Source organism: Hirundo rustica, chromosome 3 (assembly GCF_015227805.2).
Source record: "Hirundo rustica isolate bHirRus1 chromosome 3, bHirRus1.pri.v3, whole genome shotgun sequence".
Classification (NCBI taxonomy): Eukaryota; Metazoa; Chordata; class Aves; order Passeriformes; family Hirundinidae; genus Hirundo; species Hirundo rustica.
This window is the reverse complement of record NC_053452.1, coordinates 108,208,361-108,222,845: the sequence shown is the minus strand read 5'-3', so window position 1 is coordinate 108,222,845 and position 14,485 is coordinate 108,208,361. Positions and strand designations below refer to the sequence as shown.

General features: G+C 39.5%; 1 protein-coding gene and 1 long non-coding RNA gene across 3 annotated transcripts; one reads left to right on the top strand and one right to left on the bottom strand.

The window, feature by feature from the left end:
• Positions 1-309: 309 nt before the first annotated feature.
• On the bottom strand, positions 310-10,458 carry TDRD15 (tudor domain containing 15). 2 transcript variants are annotated; one of them, XM_058420085.1, is made up of 4 exons: positions 10,339-10,458; positions 9,172-9,253; positions 7,173-7,534; positions 310-7,079 (listed from the first exon to the last, which is right to left on the bottom strand). In XM_058420085.1, the coding sequence occupies exons 3-4, from the start codon at positions 7,527-7,529 to the stop codon at positions 1,653-1,655; spliced, it is 5,784 nt and encodes a 1,927-aa protein (XP_058276068.1). In that variant the 5' UTR covers positions 7,530-7,534; positions 9,172-9,253; positions 10,339-10,458; the 3' UTR covers positions 310-1,652. The 2 variants fall into 2 exon arrangements, with proteins under 2 accessions (XP_058276068.1, XP_039916606.1); XM_040060672.2 differs by having other exon boundaries at positions 310-7,534.
• A 159-nt stretch (positions 10,459-10,617) lies between these two features.
• On the top strand, positions 10,618-13,264 carry LOC120750682 (uncharacterized). The gene is made up of 5 exons (XR_005700101.2): positions 10,618-11,036; positions 11,116-11,185; positions 11,310-11,412; positions 11,498-11,552; positions 12,495-13,264. It is a non-coding gene; the product is annotated as an uncharacterized LOC120750682 (long non-coding RNA).
• The last annotated feature ends 1,221 nt before the right edge of the window (positions 13,265-14,485 follow it).

Sequence of the window (14,485 nt, the reverse complement as noted above, 5' to 3'; positions counted from 1 at the left end):
ATTTTTCTAATCACTATAATTACATAACACTACCGATATTTTAAATAGTATTTACTTGAGAAATTTCATCTTACATATCTTCTGATTTGTAGGTGGGCATTTTTCACTTGTACAATGAAAATATTATAAGCTTCAAGAATAATTCACCAGCAGAGTGAGCCTTATAAAGATCAGCTGACATTGTCTCCCCTCTTATTTATTTGACTTTCCCAGACATGTGTCTCTTTCTGAAAAAAGATATAAAAAATCTGTTTTCCAGATAAAGCTTTCAGATTTTCACATGAATTAAATATATCATGATGTCGAGGGGAGGGCTGGGAGGGGGCAGGGGGACAAAGGGGATATATGTTGTTAAATCTCGTTTACTTCTAGAGATGCATTAGATATGTTGTCTAACATTAGGATGGTATTCATCTTATCAATGAAATTCAAACAATCACAGATCAAACAAAGAAAACCCCTCATTGCTTCAGGACTCTTCATACGTTATCTTTGTCCAAAAAACTGAGGAAGGAGGTGAGGGCAAAAAATTAAATTAATTAATTAATCAGAAAAACAGCTGACAAATTCTTACAGTTTCAGACTAGACACTGAAAATAAACACCTTTCTGAGATACACAGTATTACCATCACTTTTCACTTCTGAAATTTCCTCCTTCCACTAAGGAGACAAGGTTCTGAATGTTTCCCTTTAAGATACAAACAATATTTTGACTTTACAGTGTATTGACTAAGCACCTGGAGAAAACTCCCTCTCTTCATTCTGGCAGATGGAGAGGAAGATGAAGGAGAGATATCAGTGGAACACACGTACTCGGTAAAGCTAAAAATCCCAAAAAGATGCAGCCCAGATACCAAGAGAACCTTCAGAAGGGGCAATGGCATCAGTACATCAAGAGCAAACTGAAAACAACTTAATGTATGTCTCTCCCATAAATGGGGATCCAGATCCAGTAAACGCTAAAACTTTTCCCACATGGAAACTCCAGAATCAGAAACTAAGAAAAGAGTATATCTGGCATCTTTGTTTTCTGAACATCCAAAGCATGGAGACATCACCACTGTAAACCAGATGTTACTGCAAATAAAGATACTGCATATATATATGTATGTATTTATGATACATATACATACAAAAACTTTAAGAGCATTCCAACAAAAAGGTTGTTTGGTTTATTTTGCTTTGAAGTAGTCCTTTTCTAACTGCAGCCTACTGATTATTCAACTTATTCTTTGACAGTAGCTTCACACACTGTCTTTCTAGACTGTAGAACATCAGAACCACAGGTTTCAGCTAGCAGTTCTGGCAGCAGATTTACTCTGCATTATGACTACTTTACTGTTCTTGTCATCATAATGTTGCAAAAATCCCAATGTCCTCACAGTACTGTCCATCTTCTGTAGGTTTTCTTTCCTTTCAGTGTTGTAAACTCAGATCCTTTGTTAATGGCATTCCAGCAGCCACTTTACCACACTCCCTTCTTTGAAACTTTTTTATAGCTAATGCTGCGCTTCAAAAAGCTTTTTTGTTTCTCTTCTTTGCCCAACTTCTGTCAGCAAAATCTGAATTTTCATCATAATTATATTCTGGTTCACAAAGGGAAGCATAGTAACTAGGATCTGGCCACTTCACTTGCAATTCTCTTTTCCGACTAGAGTCTGTCAACTAGGATGGGACAGCACCTACCGTGAGAGCAGACTGCGTGGCCTGCAGCAATTAGAGCATCAGACAGATTGCTATCCTCACAAAAAACATCCACTTCTAACTTCATTTCAGAGCCATAGTGGATAAAATGAAATATCAGACCTGGTTTAAGAAGAAGCTTCTGAAACAAAACTATAGCTTCCTCACTCCAGTGTTCCCCCTTGCCAGGAACTGTATCATGCAAAGAGCAAGAGTGTGCTAAGCGTGGCAAGTATAACAGACTTTCTGGAACAAGTTTAAGTTTATGGATATCAGAATAAGGGATGGTCCTCAGAAAGCCATAATCAATAAAAGTAAGAACAATAGACTGACTTGTTACTTCACTAATTTCTGCCCTGTACCACTCTGCTTCCTGCCCAAACTCGATCAAGCAGCTAGCACCAGGCGTCACACGTTCTTCTGGCAGAGCTGGCAGGTTGTCAGGAAGGTCAGAGAGCAGCAAGGTCAAGTTTCGCATGCAATCGAAGAAGATTTCAAACTGGATGCTGAAGTTTGAAGGATCAGTAACTGCAGTTGCACACCCCTGATATGTTCTGCCACCACGCAGCAGCATCCACATGACTGGATTTATACTGAATGACGTATCAAACTCCTTACAGTTTGTGTTACTACATTTTTCTGGTCCAACAATTGCCCAACAATGACCTAAGAGCTGGTTCAAATACTCCTGAAGTGTAACTTCTCGTATTAAAACATCTACCTCCCAGATATCAGATGATTTCAAGTATCTCAAAAACAAGATCCTTACTTCACAATCCAGGAGTGTATTTACTACATGGCCTAAGTGAATTTTCTTCAGGTTTTTAAAACAATTCCACCTACAAAAAACAGCTTGTTTAGGAATATTTTTAATTTCATCGCTGAGCATCTTTACATTATTTAAGGACACCATCTCACACGTGCCATAATCCATGAAAAAAACTAACATTAACTTTTCCCTGACAAATTTCTTTATCACTTTTGATCGATACCATTTTAAGTTTTTTTCAGACTGTGTAATGCATTCCAGTCCCTGTTCAATGTCATCCACTCTAACCAAACCACTTCTCTGTGCTTCTTTGTCAAGCTTTACATTTAACTCATGTAGTACTTGCAAATTTTTAAGCAACTGTACATAAAATTCCCCACTCTTTGAAATATTAACTACTTCTGCTGCTTCTACTTGTCCAGAATTTAAAACCTGATGAAGGAGACTTAAGCATCTTACAGAAATATTTTTCATCCCAGCAGTCTTGGTTTTATTTTGGCCACCTAATCTATTCTTAGACTTTCGAGAATTACCATTTTGTTTAGGCTTATTTTCCAAAGCAAATACCTGTGTGCTTTTCCACATTACGTTGTCTATTTTACACAAAAGGCTGTTAGACAAAGATTCTCCATCACAAATTACATCTACTTCCCATTTTTCTCCATGTTGCTGTAAGAACTTGAAAGCTACTGGCTTGTCACTTACTGCTCTTGCAAAATAAGCATCACCTTCTTTAGTCCAGCTTTCAGGAAAACTTTTTGCACTGCTAAGGAAACAATGAACACTAAACCTTGGCAGAGTTAAGAACTTTTCTGGAATCCTGCAGATTTTTGATAAACTTACAACTGCAGCATTACCATAGTCAATAAATTCTACCTCATAGGAGCTTCCTGATTTCAGAGTTTTAATAACTGCTCTATAGTAATAACAATCAGCATCGTGCTCTGCAACAATGAGATCCCCTACCATGAGGTCATTTAAGCAATTTTCCCAACCTCTATTCTCCAAGTTTTCATTTAAATCATCTGCTAGTTTTATTATTAAGTTTTCATCCTCTGCAAAGTGAACATAGAAACTTGATGGACTATTTATATGAGAAATATAACCTGCTACTCCAGTATTCACTTGGATATCACGTTGTGGAAGACTGATTAACGTAGGTATATTTTTATTACTCCTTTCTTGTTGACCTGTACAATTTGGTTTTTCATTCTGAGATTCAGACAGAGCATTTACAGTTATTTCCTTTGAATATAAAGCAGAATAAGAGAGTGAGTGAGAAGCAGGTTGTCCAATCCAACGCTCCTCTCCCTTCGCCGGAAAAGCACTGAAAGTATTTCTAAAATCAGGCTCTTTGCTGTCCTGCAAAGTTTGCTGTTTTGAGAATCCACTGCACAACTTTGGTGTGCTACATGCAGTTTGCTCTTCATCTCCAAAATTCTCACCAGCATCTGCCTGGCAATACTCACCATAGACTTGGCATTTCACTTCAGTTTTCAATTTAAGTATTTCAGAATCTTTAACACTTACTTTACCAATTTCTTTGTCAACTTTCATGTGACATATCCCTCCTTCAGTCCTTCTAAATTGTTCTGTACGGCTTTCCTGTGCCAACTCTAATACCTTTTCCTTAATTTTCTGACTTACTTTGAGTTGTCCATCATACAGCTCCACAACAATCTTTCCATCTGATTCTCTAGATAAAATTACAGCCCTCAGCAGTTTACCAAGGAATGTTTTTACAAACCATGTAGTAATTCTTGCTGGAAATTCTGCCCCTCTAAGATCTGACAGATAGAATTTAATAGCTTGCATGGGTGTCAGTAGTAGGTCAGTAGCAGAATCTGGAATAGGCATCAACTGGTCTCGCTCTACCATACCCTTATTTCCAAAATCCACATAGTCAACCCACAGAAAGGATGTTGATTCCACAGGAAATGCCAAAGCTCTGTAAAAGAGACCATCTTCCACATACCTGGCTATACATAGTCGTGTATTGCTATGATAATATGCATTACTTGACATTTTACTTATGTCATTAACCTTCTTCATCAATGCCTCAAGAGTTTCAGTGTTTCGATTAAGCTGACAATAGAATTTTGAAGGACTATTTATGTGAGTTATATAAACGTCCTCCTCACTTCCAATTTTTATATTAAAAGAAGAATAGCAAAAACTGTACAGAGAACCTAAAGATGAAAGGTTTATCCGCCCAACACATTCAGACTGGGTGAGACCACGTTCTCTGAGGAATTCCTCTACACTAGTAAGTGGGGTCTGTAAGTCAACTACATTGCATAAACAGTTGGGGCTCACAAGAACAAGAGCATAAATGGTGCAAGTCAGTGGTCCTCCAGAAGAAGAAATGAAGTCTTCAAATTGTCTATGCACTTCTTCAGACCAATTAAGTGAGTCAGTCTGCAAGACGACATTTTTAAGTCCACATTGAAATGCTTGACTCTCTAGAGTAAGGAAATCTGGAATAACACCCTGAACATCTTTAAGTGAAACTCTTTCCCGATAACCATAGTCTACAAAAACCACATCAACTTCATCCGTGGACACCTGCTGCACAACAGTTGCTCTGTACCACTTCCCATCTTTGGGACGCTTAACAACACAGGCAACCTGTCCAGTTTTGTAGGGACTGGTATGATCCTTATAGTAAGTCTGAATTTGTCCCATTAAGTTATGTAGCTCTGGCAATTTGCTCTGAAGCTGACACGAAAAATCTGCTGGGGAAAAAATACAAGAACACGCCACTTCATAAACAGCTCCTGGTTTAAACACAAGCCCTTTATAAACTAATTTTTCTTCACATACTGATTTATGCATTTTAGAGACAGCACCTTCTCCTAAACAGGATGGAACAAAAGATTCTCTAGGTACTGGGGGCACATTTAATGATCTTTCCTTCTGAGGTATGTCTCCATTTCCAGATACCTTATTTTTACAAATAGTACTGGTGTTCTTTGCATTGACTTTTTCTTTTTTACATTTGAGGTGATTCCCCTTGTTATGCGTTTTTGCTGCCCTTACAACAGAATCTGGTGGCTTTAGCCGATATTCAGCATAACCAGCTTGAACCATACACGCGGCAACATTTCCTTGCAGGAAACCAGTATAACACTGCACATTAACAATGTACTTGTTGTTTTGCTTTCCAATGACATGAAGCAGCAGTGGTTTGTTCAACACCACGCTTTTAAAGAAATCAGTTTCTTTTTTAACCCACACACCATCAACAGGAAACGTGCAAGCAAGGGAACAACACATAGCTAAAGCTGGTAAATCAGAAAACTGGGGAAGCAATGTTTTCACATAGTGATAAGGTATTGTATCTGTATTTCCAAAATCCAAAAAGTAAACCATAATGCTAACACGAAACACTTTTGTGACAACGCCCCGGTAATAACACCCATCCCTGCTATACCGGGCACAGCATAGCAACCCAGGTTCTGGCTTTTTAAGGACCATGTCATCATCTCTACACTGACTGTATGTGCCGGCAATGTTTTTCATCAGCGCCTGAAACTCATTCTGGTATCTACACGTTTGAATCCAAAAGTCAGATGGATTTACGACATATACTACAAAGGCTCCATAAAAAGAGTTCATTTGCAACTCTTCTCTCTTGCAGTGGCTGGAGAAAGAAATGTCCCATTCAGGTAGGCAGGTTTTTGTATCTTTGTTTCCAGAGTAATTCTTAGGTGAATTGTTTCTTTCAGGACTTAGTTTGTGGTTTAGTGCAGTACTTTTGGGTTTTGTTTCTGAAAGCGAGACACAGGATGCAGCTGTCTCATTCTGGTTTTCTGGATGCTCAGCATTAATTCCAAGATTTTGTTTCTGCAGTATATTTATATAATACAAGCGTTCAGTGTTATTATATAAATCAACATGGACACACACAGAGGTTTGTCCTATTAAGGCTTGTCTAAGTTCCTTGAGCTGAAATTTTATTACCGTTTCATCCTGACTACCAAAACAAGACAGCGTACATGGAAACGAAATCATTGGTAATGTCATGAACTCAGCTTTCAGTTTCTGAATACAACTAGGTGACACAGCTTCAATAATGCCAAAATCCATAAACCAGACCTCCACAAGGTCAGAAAGAAGTTGTTTTATCACTCCTCTATACCACTGTCCATTTTGCCTCTTGGCAGCACAGAGCAGCCCTAAACTATCACAAGATGTGGTATTTTCTCCAACAAGCGCTTCATAGTACAAATGCATAGCTCCTGTCAAACATTCCAGCTCTTTCTGCCATTTCTGTATCTGACAATAAAATTTATTTGGGCTTATTGCACCAGTTATTTTTACATTTTCTTTACTGCCAACAGGTAGACATGGAAAGAGTTGATCTGGAACATGCCAAAAATCTGTTGGTTTCTCAGAATTATTTAAGATAAGTAACTCTCTGAAGGGATATTTCTGGTTCAACAGTTGTGGCATTTTCTTACAAAGCATTCCTTGGGGCAATGCTCTTAAAGTTCCTACAACAAGACAAAATGAATCTGCATCAATAAATTTACCCAGCTGTAGTTCAAGAACATCGGTAATAATCTTAGGCACTTCTAGAATAAACAGCTGATATGGTGTAACAGCCTTCACATGACCTGTGATCTGTAATCCGACCAGAGATGAAAAATAGTTAACGGCTTTTGGATCCCATCTTTCTCCAAGAGGAAGTATGCTTGCAAAAAAACCCAAAATCACCTTTGGAGGCAGCTGAAACAATTCATCACAAGCAGTAGCAAGATGTGTCTCCTCAACAGTCAACACATGTCCAGTGTCTATAAGAAAAGCCTCATAGATATTCCCTTTCTTTTTCAGAACTCTTCCTCTATGCCATTCTCCTTCTGTGTCTTCCACCAAGCAAGATCCACCAACACAGACATCACCTTTTACTTTGAGCACACGCTGTATTTCATTTTGTAGTATGTAATAGTCAACCTCACATCCTGAGTTGTATTGAGCCTGGAACACTATAACCAAGCACTCAGGATGACATTCTACAAGGGTTATCTTCAATTTCTTATCTACTGAGTCTGGCGAAGGAGTCAGAGATTCCATCCTGTCTGCAAAGAAAACAAGTATGATCATCTTGGTCATTTTCTGCCTTTTTTTTTTTTTTTGCAACTAATTCCTTATATGATACATGACATTTGTTTTCAAAATAGTTTAATAGCTTATTATGAAAATTCTGGCTAAAACATATACTAAACATTTAAGCATGTCATGTTTTAGGCAACCGAGATACACTCCACACAATTCTCTTAGTAAAGACATGCTCAGATAACATGAAAAGAAGACTCCAGATTCACTCACGTGGCTAAAGACTGGTTTTATCACTAGAGATTAATTTTAACCAAAATGTTGCTTCCACAATAACATCAAGGGTATTCCAGTCTGTTTCTCTTTCCTTTTAATATGTAAAAGACCAAAGACTCATTCCCTACTCACCCTGCTTTTTCTGTCTAAATCACTTCTTCAAATCACCAACAAGTTATAGCTCCACACTCTACTGTTTACTCTGGCTGTCTGTACCAACAGCATATTTAAGGTTCTCATAATTGCAAGGACATCCTGAAATTAACATCTATGTGCAACATTTCTGCACTGCTCATCAAGTAACACCATGCGTTCTGTACGGTCTCGACACTCCAATTCTGACAGTTTAAATATCTTCAAAACATTCAGGTACTTTTCTGATCTATAATCCAGTCTGGAAGCTCAACTTCCAGTTCAATTCATATGTCAATTCATATGTGAATCTGTGACTTCACATTGTTTAAAAAAGGCTGTGTATGACCACAATTTAATCAAGCAATTCCATTAAAGGAACTGCTGTTCTTAAAAAGTTATTTGAGGTAGACAACATCAAATGCAAAGACAGTGGATAACTACTCAAGGACTGTCTGGACAAAGATAACCTTGATTTATGAATTTTTATGTAAAGCTGGAACGTAAACTTCCAGTTTCAACTACAAGATTTTGGGGCAAAATCCCCCTTGGCCTGCAAAAATCTTCAGTGAAACTGTCATGATAGTTTTCATCACAAGCATACATGAAGTAGCTACTGAATACACAACCTGTCTTTAAAAAATATTCTAACATTCTAGTTCACAAAAAAAATAAATTTAAAAAAAATTTTAAACCCCCCCCCCCCAAAAAAAAAAAAAAAAAAAAAACCCAAAAAATTAAAAAAAAATCCGAACCACACTCTAATATTAATGAGCACCTCTACTGTAAAGCAGTAGGGCAGAAGGATGCCTAACTTCTAAAACCAATAAAAAAACCCAAAAAACCAAAACTACGGAACACCAAAAAAATCCCCTCCCAGTAAAAGAAGTATCAAACCCAGATCTGACAAATTTCTGCTTCAACAAGGCCCCTTTTTTCCACCTTCCCTGTAACAGAAAGTGAAAATCTGGGTGCTTTTAATGAAAGAAAACAGCCTTAAGGAATTGGTTCTGTATGTCTAGAAGAAATATTTGACCACTACAAAGACGTAAACTTTTGAAGGGAGATGACTGAAACTCTGCTCCCTTTTTTTCCCCCTTCACTGAAACTATGCCCTATTTGCACTAACACGCAATCAAATAAAATAGTTTGTGTATTAACACTTGTCTGTTACCACAGCCTGAGTAACAGCATCACACTGACACAGCCACATTTCTGCAGTTTACAAAATGGCCTTTTGCTGTTTACTCACCTTTCCCCCTCGTAAGACTTACTCATTCGTAACACCTCTTCTAAAGGAAACACGGCCCAGTAATTAACAACTCTGTATCTCTCTATGAGGAAAGACAGTAAAAAAAAAAAAACAAAAACCATTAGAAATATCCGTAAACTAAATTCTTGTACCACTTCTCTTACTGACAGCAGCCCTGAGGATAAAGTGCACACTCAGTCCAGAAAGCCAAAGGCAACCTGGGCTGCATCCAAAGCAGCATGGGCAGCAGGTCCAGGGAGGACATTCTGCCCCTCTGCCCTGCCCGACTGAGAGCCCACCTGCAGCACTGCATCCAGCTCTGGGGCACCCAGTACAGGATCAACATGGACATGTTGGAGCAAGTTCAGAAGAGGCCAAAAATGATGAGGCCTAGAGCACCTCTCCTAGGGAGACAGGTTCAGACCTAATAGCACCTTACAATACCTAAAAGGGCTAGAAAGGGACCTTCTACAAGGGCTTGGAGCAATAGTAACAAGGGGAATGTCTTTCAACTGAAAGGGAGTAGGTTTAGATTAGATATTACAAAGAAGTATTTTATCGCAAAAGTGGTGAAGCACCAGAACAGGCTGTGCAGAGAAGCTGTGGACACCACATCCCTGGGAAGTGTCCAAGGCCAGGACGGATGACTCTGACCAACCTGGTCCACGTAGAAGGTGTCCCTCTCCATGGCAGGGGATTAAAACTGGACGAACTTTAAAATTCCTCCCAACACAAACCATCCTGTGATTATCTAAATCCTCCTCCTGCCTGATAAACACATCCTTGAAAAGTTCCTCATACTTAGCTAAAACACAGTCTTAAGATTACAAAAAAATGAAACTACAAAACTGAATCTACCTTCCTGAAAACACGGTGTGGCTATTCTTTCTTCACTGAAGCTCAAAAACCAAACCAGTCAGAGGAACACCACAAAAGCACCTACCACCTACTTTCTAAGCAGGAGTGGTCACACATTTGTATTCGAGCTTGCAACTCTTCAGCCATCAAAATGCATATACCTATCAATCACCACTAACTTAGAGATATCTCATGCCATAAGAAAAGGACTTTTAAAAGCAACCAAATGCAGGACACAAGATACAACAGGCTGAGCTGCCTGTGCGCCAAAACAAGCAGCCGACTGGAGCTGTCCGGCACCACACTCACCTGAGAGGAGGCGAGCACGGGCAGAGGCTGCGGCCACCAAGGGGGATCGGGGAGCGGAGCCCGGAGCCTTTCAGCAGCCACCGCCCCACCGCCCGTACCGAGGGCGACCCGGCGGCGCCGCACGCCCGAAATGGCGGCGCGAAGCGCGGCCGGAACGTGCTGCTCGGGACCGCGCGTGCGCAGCGGCACCGCCCGGGACTTTCGCGCCTCTGGCGTGGGGCTTAGGAGAGCCCGGGCGGAGTCCCGGCCCCCGCGGGTTCGAGTCCCGGCCCCCGCGGGTTCGAGTCCCGGCCCCCGCGGGTTCGAGTCCCGGCCCCCGCGGGTTCGAGTCCCGGCCCCCGCGGGTTCGAGTCCCGGCCCCCGCGGGTTCGAGTCCCGGCCCCCGCGGGTTCGAGTCCCGGCCCCGCCTTCCTGCGGGGCGCTGCGGAGTGGTTGTCCTTCTTGCAGGAGTTGTGCTTTATTTGTTCGCGTGCTTGCTTGTTGTTGTTTTTCCTTGGCGTTTGCACTTTGTAGGTGTCGAATATTTAAGATGTCACGTGAGCTTTGAGAAAAGTGCCCGTGGGTCATAGAAGTTCCTGGAGCTGCCTGAAGAGTGTTCGAAAGCTCTTATTCTTTCCTGTTAGCAAAAAGAAATTCTCTAGGATGCGAAAAGTACATCTTAACAGAGTGCAAAATGCTGGCCCACTTGTTTTTTGCACGTACGTCAGACTGTATTTTTTCCTAGAGGCTTATAGCAGTGTTGGGTTTTTTTATCTTATTTGGGGTTTTTTTACAAAGACTCTAAGCTGACGTGGTCGCAAGAAGAAAACTTCATGTGAAGTACATTCCTAAAAATATCAGTGTGATGGTATGTCTGTAACTGATTGCACTCTAGAAAGAGTTCAGCTGTATAAATTAATTTCTTTAATTAATTAATTAATTTTATAAATTTATTTCTTTAATTTTTGCCCTTTGTTTTCCCAAAATGTTAGGATTACTGGACCATAGTTAAACTTTGTAAAGTTGAGAGAGAGAAAAGCTGGGTTTGCAATACTTGGAGATGCAGTAATCGCCAAAGACAGCTGTTGTTTTGAGGTCTGTATAATACGTGTTTAAATTGGTATTGTAGGTACTTGGACTAACCCTGAAATTTACAGGACCTCTTAATTTGATTTTGCAGGTAAACCATCACGTTTTTCAGGGCCAAGTGTTTGTAAGAGCTACTCAGAACAAAGGTAATACAGGTCTGTCATTGATACAACTTCAATTTCATGTTTCTGGATAAAATGTCTGGTTTAACTATATTACTTTTGCTTGGTGTCAGATGATCAGATTTTACATCCATAGTCTAATTAGGCAGATTTGTGTAAGAATGGGCTTCATTAGCGTATTTAGAGAGGGAAGATAAAACCAAATCTTTTAAAGAAGTAACATTCATGCAAGATTGGAACCTGAGCCTGAAATCTAGACCTCAAGGTTCTGTACTGTCTTAGCATTCTCTGTATTGTGAAGAGAAAATATTGTCTAGGACTCAGTTACTAGAGAAGATGAGATAGAACCGTCTAGAACTTCCGAATACAAAATACTCCAACAGACTGTGGGGTATGGTTATGTTTTTCCTGGTAATTGAGGCTGAAGTCAGTCTTAAAAGGCAGAGTGCTGCCACTGTTTTTTTTTAAGGCAGAGACACCTACTTTATCTTCCTACTTAAATTACAGTGGGGATGGCAAGCTGTAATACAATGACCTTCTAGTTGGAACACTCAGAAATGTATTTTTGCAGCTTGAGCTAGTTTTAAAAATGTGTACCATTTCCCTGCAGAGTGCCTTAACCAGGGACAGTTACTCATGGTGGAACACAGTGTGTCCTGCTTGCCTGAGGTTGTGCTGGGATGTAGGATGGGGATGTTGGGGGGGAAGGCAAAACAGAAGTTATAACCAGACAATCTGTCAGGGATGATGGGATGCTGGAGCTTTCTTGCATGTTTTCTGAAAGGAAAGAATAACTTTTTTTGCTGCTTATGAGTTTGCTCCAAAATTTATTTGAAATTTACATAATTAGAGCCAGTGAAGGAATATGTCTTTTCTGATAAAGGAGTGGGGGTAGGGGTAGTGTTCGATACATTTTGCTCAGGAGTTGTATGTTTGTTTTTTGTTTTGTTCGTTTGTTTTTCCCAGGCTTGATATCCACGCTTGAAAGTGTCAAGTGTGCATAAAGCACTGGGAGATTTCAGAAATGAAGTTCTTCAATAACATTTGAGCCATGAAGAGTCACTATAGGTCATTGGAAGCAATCAGGAAGCATGTAATAGCCTAAAGCAGAAATCAGTGTTGCAATATCCCAGAACATCCTTATCAAATACTTCAGCAAACTTGCAAAACCTACTCAGTGTTTACATGTGAATTGCAGATGTTTTAAAATGCTGCTGAAACTACACAATCCACACTCTTTAGTACTAGATTTTGGGGGGTTTTCCCAGCCTGGTGTACTATGAAAGTAATACAACTAACTCTGAGTTTTTCATCTTTTTCACTCTCTTGAACTTTTAAAAAATTGTGTTGTTGTTATTCCCAATGTTTTCCTTCCTTGTCATTATTGTGAGGAACTCACTAAATATTTTTGCTGTTTTATCCGGTATGGAAGGTTAACAAACTCTGGAAGGTCATTTTTGTATTTCACTAACAAAACTAAAGTGCAATTGAAAAATAATTTTGGCGTGTGAGGCTTTACTCTCTTAACAAATCTTGGCTAAGACAAAACCCCAAAAGTGAACCTCAGGTTGTTCATTGTCTATATCAGACTACTGAACAAGATGTGTTCCAAAGTGTGTCTACTCAGGAATGTTTTCTTATCGTGAAAATTCTGCTGTGACTCTGTATTTGCTTTAAAATAGCTAATGAAAACCTAAAATTAAAAAAGTCTTCTGTGCTCACAGATGGATGAAGTATAGCACAAAGGAAATAAAAGTTTTCTTCAGCATATCATAAATGAATCTCTGCTGCCAGCTGCCTGCCAGGACATAGAACATAGTGCTGTGTGAGTGAGCACCTTGTTGAACTCACATAATATCTGATCACCATTCTAGCTAACTTCCAACATCTAGGAAATCTGGTTTTGAGGTTGAGGGGCATAAAGCAAAGTTATAATTTGTTGTAAAAACTGGGGGACATACTGAAAAATAGTACCCAAAGGATAGGTTTTGGATAATGTGGACATTCATCCCCCAGTCTAAACGGCAAAAGTAGTCTGCAGACTTCTTAAATAGTTCTTTGTAGGTGGTAAATATGTTTGCTTTGATTTGAGCAGTAGAAAAATGGTAGATAAAGGTCGCAATCTGTAGGATACCATATAAAAGAAGGAGAGGAATTATCAGCATCTTCTCTTCTGTTAGAGTTTTGTTTTAAAAGTGAGTCTTACTGAATTCCATGTGGGAAAAAAAAAAACAAGATCAGATAACCACCTGTGTTCAAAAGAAGGCAGGAGGCACAAGCTACAAGAGGATGAGGGTATCTCCCCAGTGTAGAAATAGAAAAGGGTTTAGGTCTTAATCTTCTTAGTGATTCCTTCTGGAGTGACTAAATTGCTGAACATTCACGGAGCTGGTTCTGTGTGCTGACTGGAATGAATCCCATTTGTAGCACCTGACCTTCACAAGGAATTACATAATGATCATAACTGCTTTCATTCCATGTGGGGAGAGAAGAATTAAGCAACACCAATAACCTACCTTTAAATCCCAAGAGCTGTTCTGGGATCTGTCCTTAGTTTTCCTAAGGTTGTTTCTGAATATTAATATCAATTTCTTTTCTAAAATAAATAATTTACACTTCCTCATTTTTAGGAAGGGCAATCTGTCATAACAAAGTACTTTGCAGCTGTCTCCTGTGGGACTGGGTTAATTCATGACATCCTAAAGTATATGAAAAGAGGAAACACCCCATGCCTCAGTTCTATCCCTCTCAGTTTGATTCTTTGTAAACCTACAAATTCATCAGTGATTCCTGATTGCCAGAAACATTTTTATTGTATATAATAATTTGCTTTTCTAAAAGGCACTGCAGCATTCCTTGTCATAGCATTTATGTTTGTCTTTTAAATAAATAGCTTTGAAAGGGAAGATGTAGGTAACACAGAGTTCTGAGTGAGTGACGACAGCAGAAATTAATGA